This window comes from Platichthys flesus, chromosome 16 (assembly GCF_949316205.1).
Source record: "Platichthys flesus chromosome 16, fPlaFle2.1, whole genome shotgun sequence".
In the NCBI taxonomy this organism is placed as follows: Eukaryota; Metazoa; Chordata; class Actinopteri; order Pleuronectiformes; family Pleuronectidae; genus Platichthys; species Platichthys flesus.
Window position 1 is genome coordinate 10,612,047 of NC_084960.1, and position 13,996 is coordinate 10,626,042.

The 13,996-nt window shown below is 41.2% G+C and overlaps 2 protein-coding genes across 3 annotated transcripts; both read left to right on the forward strand.

Moving 5' to 3' along the window:
- The first annotated feature begins 1,422 nt into the window (after positions 1-1,422).
- Positions 1,423-9,663, forward strand: LOC133971333 (adhesion G protein-coupled receptor E1). Of its 2 annotated transcripts, none has more exons than XM_062408635.1 (19): positions 1,423-1,755; positions 3,337-3,417; positions 3,642-3,803; positions 3,901-4,053; positions 4,199-4,345; positions 4,793-4,915; positions 5,078-5,121; positions 5,227-5,322; positions 5,571-5,724; positions 5,940-6,062; positions 6,172-6,380; positions 6,463-6,624; positions 6,982-7,176; positions 7,371-7,588; positions 7,679-7,739; positions 7,834-7,925; positions 8,070-8,238; positions 8,322-8,417; positions 8,853-9,663. In XM_062408635.1, the coding sequence occupies exons 1-19, from the start codon at positions 1,725-1,727 to the stop codon at positions 8,892-8,894; spliced, it is 2,358 nt and encodes a 785-aa protein (XP_062264619.1). In that variant the 5' UTR covers positions 1,423-1,724; the 3' UTR covers positions 8,895-9,663. The 2 variants fall into 2 exon arrangements, with proteins under 2 accessions (XP_062264619.1, XP_062264620.1); XM_062408636.1 differs by having other exon boundaries at positions 6,172-6,362.
- A 967-nt stretch (positions 9,664-10,630) lies between these two features.
- On the forward strand, positions 10,631-13,790 carry ptger1c (prostaglandin E receptor 1c (subtype EP1)). The gene is made up of 3 exons (XM_062408673.1): positions 10,631-10,726; positions 12,360-13,202; positions 13,344-13,790. The coding sequence occupies exons 1-3, from the start codon at positions 10,724-10,726 to the stop codon at positions 13,581-13,583; spliced, it is 1,086 nt and encodes a 361-aa protein (XP_062264657.1). The 5' UTR covers positions 10,631-10,723; the 3' UTR covers positions 13,584-13,790.
- The last annotated feature ends 206 nt before the right edge of the window (positions 13,791-13,996 follow it).

Genomic DNA, 13,996 nt, shown 5'->3' on the forward strand with positions numbered 1-13,996 from the left:
CCAACAAACAAACAAAAACATGTGTGAGAATGTTCCTCAGGTATGACTGGGGCGAAGTTGTACTTAGTTTTTTTGGGATCCCTCCTCCCTCATTGACCCATGCCCCCATTGGTAAGCCTCAGCTCCTGATTAGGATCTCCTTTCCCCACATCCCTGTGTGACTGGATTGTACTGCCAAGACATGCTGATAATGAACCTGAATGCCTTGGTACAGATATTACTAAAATCTAAATAATTCTTCTGGGGAAATTCCTGAGGGGGCGTTGTCTGGTGGGGATTACTTGATGAGGTATCATTTCTAACTAGCATTAAGCTTCCAAATGTACCTAATCCCACTCTGATCTTCACACAAATATATTACGGTCACTTTTTGAAAGACGTTATTGAGGTTAAAAATATGTGAATGTGAGCTTTTTGACTGAGTGACATATCAAACCAGACTTCATAACTGTAATAGGTCAGGCTCATGTCAGTATAGGTCAGGTTCATTCTGTGATCATGTTGTGGTCCCTGAGGAGCTGTTGTCACCTTCGTGTTCCCAAGCGCACAAAGCCCCAAGTCAGCCTCATTGTTTACAAGTGTGAAATAATGCAACAGCCACCCTGCGAGGATTGGGACAGGGCGTTCAAGAACTGAAATTAACCTCGTCAATGTGAGTTTGAATAGTTGCTGAAACTTTAACAATTTGCCATTGTTCCATTCGGTCGCTGCTGTGACCCGTGTCAGCGTTAACTCACAGTTTTAATTCTCAGGCTTGAACAGCCCCTGTCCGTCTGCATAAGTCAAGTCATGTAGCACCTTGTGAAAGGGGCACAGTGAGGTTTGAGAAAAAAACAAAGTGTGAATAAAACAAGAAGTCGCATTGCTCAAACTGTACTTCTGTTGAATAAGAATACAGCAGACCTGCCTTCAGGGACTGGGGAAATACAAATCTCTGAATACGTACTCAGCCGTTCTTTGTTTGCTTCTTTCCAAATAAAGCTCAGAACTGTTACCATTGTTGGATTTTGCTCAGTCTGATGCAGTCTGAGGCAGAGAACATATATATATGTCATCGCCATAGTTCACAGACCAGGTGCCAAAACTCAGTCTATGGGAGGGTGTGCCGGCCAGATGGACTCTGTAAAACAATGACCATTGACACAAACTCCTCTTGACCTTCTCTCCGTCCTCCTCTCACCAAGTCCCACATGAGGGAAAAAGATAAAGCAAAATTAGCAAAGACGGGGACAGACACATAAATAACGCGTTTGGGGAAAAAAGCGGTTCTTTAACATGTTATGAAACAGTTAGTTATCAGGAACCTCGGCAGGCTGCACTCCCTGACAAGCTGTGTGGGCGTGAGTCAGCGAGAGTGAAACCCCTCCCCAGAAAATGTAGACGACCCAGCACATCACATGAGATTCAAAAGGAGGAGGGAGACAGTGGCAGAGGGAGAGAGGACGGAGGAAAGAGACTGATTCATTCATCTGTATATATATATATATATTCAGCTTTTTGTTTGTTAGCAACTGCACAAACACACTTTTTCCACAACTGTTGAGCGGGCGATGCAGATTTTTTTTTTTCCTTTGTTACGTCACAGTCACTTTAGAGAAGTTGAGAAGAAAAGAGAAGAGGAGAAGCGATCTGGACCCTTTGACTTGGAGAGTTCCTCCGTTTGTGTTTTGGCTGTTTGAACTTTCTCGCCTATACTGACCTGGACAGTGGTTCATTGGTTCACCATGGCGGGCAGGTGGAACCTCATGATATTGGGTGAGTCACATCTGTTGTCCATGTGCACTGTAGTTAGAATGGAAATCATCTGTTTTTAAAAAAGCTCAAAACTTAGTCTGTGCTCGTAGAAAGGAAACCAAGCTGAGGCAGTACCCTACAAAGTTATATATAAGCCTAAATGGTTTTGACCAAAATTTTAGTGTTAAAGAATCATTTTAATCACCTTTAAATACAAACATTTACTACATGTTATAAAGGTCGAGACAAGTTGTTATTAAATTCCATATTTTATCATTTTGTTTATCAAGTTTCCATTGAGATCAAAACTGCCATCACCCTTATCCAAAGTTCATCCATCCATCCATTAGCTATAGATAATATAGTATGCATCTATATATACATATATATAAATATGTAGCCAATCCCAGGTGACTTTGGACGAGAGACGGGGTACACCCTGGACAGGTCGCCAACATATCACAGGGCCAATAAAATGTATAGAGACATTTACATCTCAAGAGTCTCCAATAACCTAAAACCAGTTTGCTTGTCAATGGACTGTGGGAGATCTGCGGAGACACAAAAACCCACACCGACGTGGGGAGAACACGCAAACTCTCATACAGTATGAAGGGTCCTGGACTTTGTGGGAAAGAGCCCAAATGAATCAGGAGAAAAGGAAGCAGAGTGATGCTGAAGTAAGCAGCGTGTCTCCAAATAACCCACTATCTGGGCCCCACTGCACAGAGAAGCACTGTTCCTCTGTCCATCTATTTTTACTCACTATGAGCTCATCGCTCGACATGGTGATCGAGAGAGTTATCACAGTCACACATACACATCTGCCCTCGGAGGAAGAAACATAAGGTGTTGCCATGCAACCATGTAAAAACACTGTTTAATGTCATGATTCGGAGAAAGCAATTTTGTATCTTATTCTAGGTGTTCCTGTTTTGAGGTGAACAGATGGTAGTTGCAGCTGTCCAGAGAAGTTTGAGTTCCTCCTTAAGTCACTAGGTCTGCTCAAGTTAGTATTAGCAGGGATTTCACCCAAAGTCACCATAAATGTGCCGTACTTTCCTCATATCAACTGTATCACACCAATAATTTGATACCAAAATCCCGGAATGTCGACAAATACAGCAAATCTTCATGGCCACGACATCGGAGGATTACACTTGATTCAACGTACTAATACAAATAATGCAACTGCACTTTCTTCCTGTTTTGCCCAAACACTCTAGATGCCCCTAGAGATGGACTCTGTGCTCACACAGCAGAGGATGTAAAAGTACTTTGTGGTTGCACGGTGCCAGCTCACGTTTCCTCACTTCTAGGAAGCAGAGTTTTGCAGAAACTGATTTATTGTTCATTTTGAGTTATGGTGCAGAGACGGTCTGAACAATCTCAGGAAATGAGAGGAGAGGGTGAAGGTATTTACCTTTTCTACTGAGCGTGAGCCTTACTGCTGTGTCCCTGTAGCTGCACTAAACTTTTTTTTAATGTTTCAAAAGGGGAGAAAGTTTAGATTAAGCTTGGGTACAAGTGTAACAGATGTTGCAGTGATGTTCGGAGGATGATAAACTGTTGACTGACGTGTTGCCTGCTTGTTTTTTTCAGCTCTGTGCCTCTCTGTATTCACGGTTCTGTCCACAGCACCATGTCCCAAGGGATTTTTTCTCAAGAAGCAGAAATGCTTTGGTATGAAAAACAAACTAATCTTCACAAATAACTCACCGTGGGAAAGCAAGCATGTTGTGGCATGTGTGGGTGTTTATGGCATTTGTAACAGATTGCTTATCTTTTTTCTCAGAATTTAGAAACTTAAAATATATAATGTGACGAAGGATTTCTGCCACAGATTATGTATAAAAGGAGCATGTTTGACTTGTTGTCCTTCAAATTATACTTTTTCTGTTACAAAGATATTGATGAATGTGCAGTGGACGATGATTATCCAGATGGACCCTGTGGAGATAATACTGTCTGTACCAACACCAACGGCAGCTTCTACTGCCAATGTGAAGAAGGTTTCAGATCATCAGGTGATGTGGATTTTTCCGCTGACTCACATGTGACCTGCAGAGGTGAGTCCTCTTCTATTGAACTGAATCAACGGCGGCAGAGTCCAGTTCACATTGAGTAAACATCATTTGCAACAAATGTGATGTGTTTTACTTTTAGATATCGATGAGTGTTCGGGAGTCAAAGACATCTGTGAACCTAATGCCGACTGTTACAACTCAATTCCATTTTACTCCTGCATCTGTAAAGATGGATACATCTCCACCCCAAGAGTGGAGAAGTTTATTCATGGTGACAACGTGACATGTATCGGTAAGATAATTTATATACAGGGGTATAATTGTTCCCCATATGCTGTAGTGATATGATTTTAGTGCCTCTTTACTTGAGGCAAGAAAAATCTGATCAAAGTTCCGTATTTGCAGCTATTCTTGAGTGTCCTCTTCTTCCCCGACAGATATTGTTGAATGTGAAGAGAACAACTATTGTGGTCAACATGCGACGTGCATCAACACGATCGGCAGCCATCTTTGTGTCTGCAACGCTGGCTTTGAAACAAAATCTGGCAAATCAAACTTCACCGATGGTCAGGAGAAATGTGAAGGTAAGAGCTATAACGTGACGCTGCAAAAGCTGTGAGTTAAACAGTTCAAAAATGTTTTTACATTATTCTGAGTCATGGTAGGCAGGCAAAAGTGTTCTGTAATGTACTTTAAATGCTTGGTAAGGCATTATATAAATAGAATAAATTTACCGTTATATCAAATAAATAAACAGGGGCCTTGTCTGAACATTTTTGTGTTGCTTAAAGGAAATCTAAAAAATATTATTTGATCCCTCAGTAAAGTTTGGTTATAGAACGAGTGGGTTCAGTGAATGGATGTCCCTTAATTTGCTTCATGTTTTTTATTTGATCCATTATCTGTAAAATACTAACAAGTACCATTTTGGATGTGTGTTGGAGTGGACCAGGATATTTATTCTTCCATTAGCGCTGACTGAAACACACAGCACAACCATTTCCCCTCTCCCTGATCTGTTCCCATTTTAGACATTTGTGTGATTGATCAGACAATCTGTGGAAATGGAACCTGCCACCACGGAGCCGGCGGCCATTACTGTGTGTGCCACGCGGGGTTCACTAACTATGGCGTCAAAGGTTCTCGGTGCTCTGGTAAGAAAACAGCAGCGCTCAACTTTTTCCAGCATCCATTTTGCACCAGTGTTTGTTCAGTGAATGTATAAACAGAACATTTTCGTGAGTGCAGGTTTCCTCATAATGTGAATGCTGTCATCAGCAAGCACATCTGATCAATCAAACTTCCTGTTTCCTCAGCGTTCAACTGTGAGGATTTCAAAGATATGAACGATCTGATAGGGGTAAGTCCGCCCCGGAAGTTTTATCACGGCTCAGCATATATTCAAAAATGTTTCTATATTTTTCTGTTATCTCTTTGTCTCATTCTCTCTGTATCACTCTCCAAGAAATTCAACGGTGCACATGACCTCGTGGTGCATTTGGAAAAGACTTGCTTGAAGCTCACAGAGAGCAACAACCTCTCTGGAGAAAAGCTCTTAAGGGTATGTCTTCATTTGTATCATCACATCTATAGAAATGCAATTTTATCTGGTAAAATCTTCAATATCTTCACAACCAGTGCAGACACAGGAAGCTCTGGCTCCTTCAGGCTCTGTCACATGGTGTTCATATGTCTGTGCACTACCGTGTTTATGTAGATTGGAGGTGGTATGCAGACCGAGAGTCTGACACAGTCTGACTCTGTCTCCTGTGTTTCCCTGCTCATGCTTGTGTTTCTACATCTCTGCAGTGGCTGCTGTCTGTGATTGACGAGCTCTTGTCCGGTGGAGCCTTCAATGATAACAGGAAAGTCTCCACCTTTCTGCACATTGTGGAGTCCACCCTGGGGCTGATCGGACCCCTCATACAGACCCCGGGGACAAATATGTCCTCCAAGCACACAGGTTTGATATATACTTGCAGCTTCTTTTTTTTTTTGCTTCTTTGCTTTTTTTTCTCCTTTTTATTCACAGTTTATTGATCACTTATACAGAAAGATTCAAAGGCAACGTATTCTTTTCAGAGTTTTGCACTCATTTTACAACGCTTCAGATGTAAAGTTAATAAACAGACAAGCAATAAGTGTTAATAAAAAGCTTGTCTTTACATCTGGGTCCAGAGGTGGAGCTGTGGGTACATAAAGGGGCAGAGCTACCCAGGGGGGCTGTGACGGCATCATCCAATGAAACTCGGCTGGACATGCAGATGGAGACAGCTGCAGGAGATCCCTCCGATTACCCTGGTGATGATCAGACCTAATGAACACATTTGTTCCCACTTGTATCAACACACAGATGATTTGCTAATGTAATGAATAGCAACTTAGTCCAGTGTTGCTTTGATTCCAACAGGCTTTGCAACGCTCTCCTTGCTGAGCTACGGGAACCTGGAGGACTCTGCAGACGGCTTCTTTGGTGAGATGAAACCCCCGGAGAACCACAGCTTCAAGATCAACTCCAAGGTGGTGACCGTCACCGTCAGCAACAGAAACACAAGCTACCTCGACCCGCCGGTCAAACTGACCTTCAACCACCTGAGTGAGGTACAGAGGAAAGAAAAGGTATTTTTTTTCTGCTGGTGTGTAATTGGAATATACGATATACATGTCTCTAATTCAAGTGGTGTCTTCATGTCTTTTACAGTTAAATGAAACCAGCCACTGTGTCTTCTGGAATTCCTCATTGGATGGAGGGGCGTGGTCTCCTCATGGCTGCACAGTGGTGGAGTCCAATCCAAAATACACTGTGTGTTCCTGCACCCACCTGAGCAGCTTTGCCGTGCTCATGGCACTCTACGACGTGAAGGTTCAAACTCTTTTTCACATGCAGGATCAAACAAAGAGTTGAGGGTTTATAACTTCAGTCTTTTCATCTGCAGTGTAAATCAAGTCAGATTTATTTATATTGCACAGTCAATGGCAAGAACCAAGCCAGGACAATATGTGATTAAAATGTTTGAATATATATATATATATATATATATATATATATATATATATGTATATATATATATATATAAAGGGGTGAGGGGTGGAAATGAAGGAAGGAGGATAAATGGATGTGGGTTGACAGTATATGCTTGACAGGGGATCTCTCTCTCTCTCTCTCTCTCTCTCTCTCTCTCTCTCTCTCTCCCTCTCTCCCTCTCTCTCTCTCTCGCAGCATAAGTTTGAGTTGCAACTCATCACCTGGGTGGGTCTGCCCCTTTCGCTTATTTGCCTGTTCGCGTGCATCCTGACGTTCTCGCTGATCCGCTCCATCAAGAGCACAAGAACCACCATCCACCTCCACCTCTGCATCAGCCTCTTCATCTCCATCCTCATCTTCCTCGCAGGCATCTCTCGCACGGAGAACCGGGTAAAATAGACCAAATACAGCTTGCGTGATCAAAAATTCCTGCACTGTCCAAATGAGTGCCGTCTCTGACACTGAATGATTTATGTGGGTGCTGAATTTTTACTGTATGAACAACCTTTAATTCTCTTTCCCCATTCCTCAGCATCCTTTGTGCCTTTCTCACTGCTGCCATCCCCATCTCTCTCCTGCATTAGGCTGGCTGTGTAGTGGTTGCAGGGCTGCTGCATTTCTTTTTCCTGGCAGCATTTTGCTGGATGTGTCTGGAGGGCATCCAACTCTTCCGGATGGTGGTGCTGGTCTTCAACACCCACTTCAAAACCTTGTACATGATGGCAGGTGGCTATGGAGTCCCAGCTGTGATTGTCACCATCTCTGCCTTAGCTAATCCCAAAGGTTACGGCACTGAGACATAGTAAGGTCCCTCCACTGATGCTGAGTTTTTTATTTTTTTATTCAAGCTTCGGTTCATGTTGACCCACGGTTTTGCTCAATGATTTTCCAGTTGTTGGTTGAACCTGGAGTTCATTTCGAGTTTCCTGGGCCCTGTCTGTGTGATCATCGCTGTAAGTAAGAAAACCATTAGTGGGCTGAACAATTAACCTTGAAAGTTGTCTTCAGTACTTTAATTTTTAAAACCTCTCCTCTGTTTCCTTTCAGGTCAACATCTTCTTCTTTCTCATCACAGTCTGGAAGTTGGCACAGAAGTTCTCGAGTTTAAACCCTGACCTGGACAATTTGCAGAAAATAAAGTAATACAGCGTTTGACAGGAAACATGCATGTTGTTTATGTCTGGGCATTTGATCTGTTCCAATAAATAACAGGCTCTTTGAGATTAGTGCCTCAGATTTGACCAGAGGGTTTCCTTTACATGTATCTTTGCTGCCTCCTGCAGGGCATTCACTATTACTGCAGTGGCTCAGCTGTGCGTGTTGGGCACCATGTGGATCTTTGGATGTTTCCAGTTCGAAGAGAGCACCATAGTTCTGTCTTACCTGTTCACCATCTTTGGCAGCCTTCAGGGGGTGATGCTCTTCGTCATGCACTGTCTGTGTACCAAACAGGTCGGTTTTTGCTCGTCTGAAACAATAAATAACAAGCTCTTCTGCACTTTTAAACTCATATTCTAACATGTGATCCAATGCAGGTCAGGGAAGAATACAGAAACATCCTACAAAGGTGCTGTGCACCCCAGAAGAAGAAATACTCAGAGTTCAGCTACTCCAACTCCAGCAAACCACATGTAAGCTGTATCCAATTCTATACTTATGTTTCTTGTTTATAGAATTAGTCATATCCAACTGTATTTCCCTATAACTGCAATTTGTACTGAAGCAATGTGAAACTGAGTAATATCTGATACGGTTTTTCTATTTGGTTGTTTTCATATGAAACGCCAATTTTTTTAAGGAGGAAGAGGTTGTTATATATGTCAAGCAGAAGTCAAATTAAATCAAAAAAATGAATATGCATTTGGACAGCCCAGATTAACACTTGATCTGTAATTGAATTGTTTAAAGGACTGTTAATCTATATTCCAGGGTGACATTATACGAGTTTGAGAGGAGATGTGAAGTGTGTCATAAATGATGGGGCCAACACAAACCTTGTCATGATTATAAAAGTGCACTCAAAGTGCTTTGTGACTGATCTGACTCCTCCTCCCTGTCATCCTCAGGCGTCCAAGAGCTCCCAGGACACGGGAGAGTCTCAGATCTGACGAGACGGAACAGTTACTCAAGAGCAAAGCGGGAATTACTGTATATATGCACTCTTATTAGTGGCCAAGGCAAGTTTGCTTTACTGCAAAATGGTGTAAATAGTAGCTTTCATTAACATGAGCTGGTCCTTTGTATTTTGACAAGGATTTGAGGGATTTCCTTGAAAAAATAATATATTGATTTTGGAGCAAAAATACAAATGATAGATGATATTTTATGAAGACCTGTTTATTGGGTACATCGAATACAGCTTGTTGTGTCGTCCAGGTACTTAAAACAACAGACAGAGACAATCTGAAGGATATTTTACAAGGCAAGCACTTTCTTTGATCCACTCACTGGGTAACGTACGACCAAAAAACTAAATTAAGATACGGAGATGGATTTTAAATGTATGTATGTTTGTGTATATATCCCGGGTTCTTTTATTTGACTGCATTCTCTGTTCTGCATGCTGTAACTTCTTTTATGTATTGTATCTACATTTGAAAATATTATTTTTATTTACCTAGTTCAAATAAGTTTAAAAACTGTAATTTTATATTTTATGTACGATCGCCTAAAGAATATATTAAATGTATGTGAGTAAGTGCTGGTTCATTACACATTTAGCATTTCGAATTAATGATTTTATCTTTCGTAGTGTAATTACCAGATGTGTTGTATCATGTGTGTATTTGTGTGTGTGTGTGTGTGTGTGTGTGGTTTTGTTTGTTCATACCTTTTCATGCCTCTGCTGGAAGCTTTAAAATAAAGCACTTATTCTGATGCATCTCTTGAATAATTTTATTAAAAATATACAAGAAACATTCTTATTCAAACATTGCTTAAACGTTTGTTTTATCAAACCTCATTTTTGGCTGGGTTTGAACAAATTAAACATCAGATAACTTAGCAATTTTGCATACAGTAAGTAAAATCATACCTATATATTTGTGTCTGTCTGTTGATATCTAATGCTCTTTTTCATAGCCCCTTGCTTATTACTGGAACACATTTGTCTTGTTTATGTAAGACAACAACCATACAGAGGAAATGGTAGTCTCTCTCTTCCTTCCTGTTTATCTCAGATCACAGGCATGGCGGCTTCAAAAAGCAAACAAACCTAAAGAAGCCCTGAAAACTGGAAGAGTAGAGGTTGATGCATCTTTTGGTTTATGCTTAATCTCCTGCACGAGGACATCTTAAGACACGGGTGTTTTTATAAATAATATTTTTTTTCTAGTTCAGCATGGGTATTTCCTTTTTCACACAGGATCCAAAGTTTACCAGTAACCATTTAAAAATCAAATAACCATCTTACTCTTCCATCAACAGCCACATAAACACAAACATGTTATGAAATCGAATTGAAAAAAATACTGGTGATGGCCGACCCTGAATATGGCTGCTCATGTATTAAGCTACCATTGAATCAGTATTACTAAATGAAAAGGACAGATGGGATCAGCTCTGATTCAAATGCTTTACCGTAGATGATCAGATAGAGGGAACAGAGAGAGGGAAGGAGGGGTGGAAAGTACAACGAGTGTTGATATAATAAAACCTAGAGAGAGAGAGAGGGAGGGAGAGAGAGAGAGAGAGAGAGAGAGAGAGAGAGAGAGAGAGAGAGAGAGAGAGAGAGAGAGAAGGCAACAACCTGGGAGAACGAGAAAGTGTCAGCGAGTCATGGGGGAAACAGAGGAGGAAGACGAGTAAATGATTGTGGACAATAGTGATAAGTGAATGTGACAAATCAGGCAGCTCGGTAGACAGGAGAGACACGTTTGTCCTTTTTCATTCCCGCTGAGCCATCCCAAGCAATCCAGCATTCATCCAGAATCCTCCGATGGTGAGTTTCATTTATTATTCATAGACAAAATACTAAGCACATTCCCCTCAGGCAGCACATTAGACTAACTGAAGCTAAAATATGTGTTAAATATAATAAATAAGACTGATGCACGAAGTAAGAGGTGGATCTCTAGGAAAATTGGGATTCATCATTTATTTCATTAACCTAATCCACTTTCATGAAGAATGATAGACGTGAGGAGAAAGAAAGATCCAGACGTAGAGGAATTTATGACACGGATGATGAAGTGGAAGAGCTGCCCTGAGATTAACATGGCGATCTTTATGGCGTATGAATCATTGGGAAATGTCTTGTTTTTTAAGAACCCTGTGTTCAGCAGAAGAAAATTCAACAAGAGAGTTTGATGTGTGAGAAAAGTATTTGTCTGGAGAATTGAAATAACAGATGATATTAAGATTCTGGACATACAGTTTCTCCATAATGTGGGTAACTAGTAATTTGGAAATAATCAGAATCAAAATCATTCTTCTTATTATAATAGTAAAATAATTGGTAAATTAAAGCTGATAATATAAGTATGAACTGCTTGCGCTGTGAGTTAATAGTCTTTTTCTAAAAGATAAAAAAGAACATGAGGCTATGAAATTTATCTACAGGTTTGACTTCCTACTTATCTTCTTATGGAATGTCCGCTCCTTGAACCTTTTGTTATGTAAGTCCTCTTTTAAGATTTCCATCCACATGCATAATAAATGCTCTTGAGAAAAGAGCTTAGAATAAAATCTCTCTGTAAAGTGATAATTATTTGACCTGTTACAGTATATGGTATAGTGCTTTTTGCATCATGTATCACAAAAGGGGGGGGGGATTACTTGTACACTAACTCATATATCACAGCTATTTAGAGAGTGATGTAAGTTATTATCTATCCCACAATTAAACCCATCTCCACCTCCCTCTCAACACGGACACACAAACTGAGGCATCTTGACACTTCAGGAGAAACCAACATACTGTGTGAAATATACTAACACATTAGTGAAGCATGCAACCACAGAGTTGCAGCATTGGAAAGCTGCAATTCCATAGAGAATAAAATAAACTGTAAATGAGCTTGAAGGTTTATGACAAGTGAGAGCTCTTACGTGTCAAAACAAATAAAAGCAAAACATGGGTGGAGAAACAGGCGTAAAGAAATAAAAGCAGCAGAACTGACACAAGTGCCCTTCTTTATTTAAAAAGGCAGTGTGATTACTTTGCTTTTGTGAGAATAAAACTATGTCCTTTAATGTGCATGATAGACAAAGACAAAAAAAACTATCTTTGCTCAGCAGAACATTTATTCACTCCTCTGTACTATTGCTTGCAAATTCGTTTTTTTTAATTGAGGTCTAAATCCCAAGTGTCAGTGGCAGACCACTTGTAGTAATGAGTCTTTGAGCTGCCCAGTGAAGCATGTATCGTACCGCTACACACTTTTGCAATCAAGACTCTATTGTAAGCATTTGACCCACTTTAGATAACAGAATAGGATGACATTAAAACATGTTTGGCTTTAAACTATGTCCAGTTTTTTTATTTGTTCCTAATTCTCTGTAAATGACGACACCGGCTATTCTCATGCCTTTATTTCCCTGCTTTCTAATCTATGCCATCCACTCTCCACCAGGACATGAAGATCAACTCCTCGGAGCAGCTAAGTCCCTGGCAGAACGGCAGCACATGGCCACCCATCAGATCTTCAGGCATAGGGATGTCCTGCCTCATTATGACATTTGGTGCCATCTCCAACCTCACCGCTCTTTGCATCCTGGCAAGGTCCCGCATCCGATTCCGCCGCCAATCGAAAGCGCCGTTCCTGCTGTTGACGATGGCTTTGCTAGCCGCTAACCTGGGAGGTCATGTGATCCCAGGGGCCTTTGCTGTGTATTTACACATGGATCAGCAGTATAAGATGCAAGCCCAGAAGCCCACCACTTTCTGTCAAGTCTTTGGGGCGAGTATGGTGTTTTTTGGCTTGTGCCCTTTGCTGTTTGGTGGTGCGATGGCAGTGGAGCGCTGCATGGCCATCACCCAGCCATTTTTCCACGCTGCTGTGATTACAGTGACTCATGTACGACTTGTTGTGTTTTTTCTGTCTTCTCTTGCATTCATACTGGCAGTTCTACCTTTTTTTGCCATAGGGACTTACTCTACCCAGTTTCCTGGCACATGGTGTTTCTTACCCATCCATCAACCCCAATCTACACCTGACACCTATTTGGCTTTGTCTTTCTCATGTCTGGGCCTCGCGGCGCTCACTCTTTCCCTACTCTGCAACATCCTGAGTGGTGTGGCATTGCTGCGGGCCAGAATCAAGCCCCGCAATACGAATATGAAATCAACAGGTCGCTGCACACGTCGTCCATCTTCCGCATCAACTTCCTCCTTCTTCTGCACATTGGACGTAGAGATGATGGCTCAACTGGCGGTGCTCACTGTGGTTTCCTGTGTGTGCTGGATTCCCTTTCTTGTGAGTAATACATATTAAGATCGCATAAGTTGCTTCTGGAACCATCTCCACAATTCATAGCTAGGTATTTTTAAAGAATATTGTACATTAGAAAGCTTTGGCAGGCTACAAATCATCATCGATATCTCCCATACGTTACAGGTCCGCATTCTTGTGATGCAGATCAACCAAAGCCCCAGGCCATTCGACAATGATCAAGATGGATTCACTCTCCTGGGTTTACGTATGGCTTCCTTGAATCAGATCTTGGACCCTTGGGTTTACATCTTGCTGAGGAGAGCGGTGCTTTTCAGAATTTGTTGTTTCTACACGCAGAGACCGCTAGAGACGGCCAATAGTTCCTATGCAGACGGACGCAGGCTAACCTTCAGTCTAAAATGACCATGTTGCTCCTCATATGAGAAAGGAAATAAATACTTTATTTTATATGTGTGAAAAATGGGAGAACTTTGCTGTGTTATTGGTACCTGGGTTTGATGGATTCCACATCGTAGGGTGGCCTTGAAAAGCAAACTATGACAAATGGGGAATCACAACGGCAAATAAACATCATGAAGGTTGTCTTCTTCTTCTTTTTCTTCTTCTGATTATTAGTATTCTTTATTCATTTTTTCTTCTCCTTCTTCTGATTATTAGTATTATTTATTTCTTCTTCTTCTTCTTCTCCTTCTTCTTCCTTTTCTTCTGTAGGGCACATTACTGCCACCCACTGATCTGGAGTGTAGCCTAATGAGCTCATATTCAAACTCGGACACAATCGAAAGCCATAAACTGTCACAAACAAAGTAGAAAGT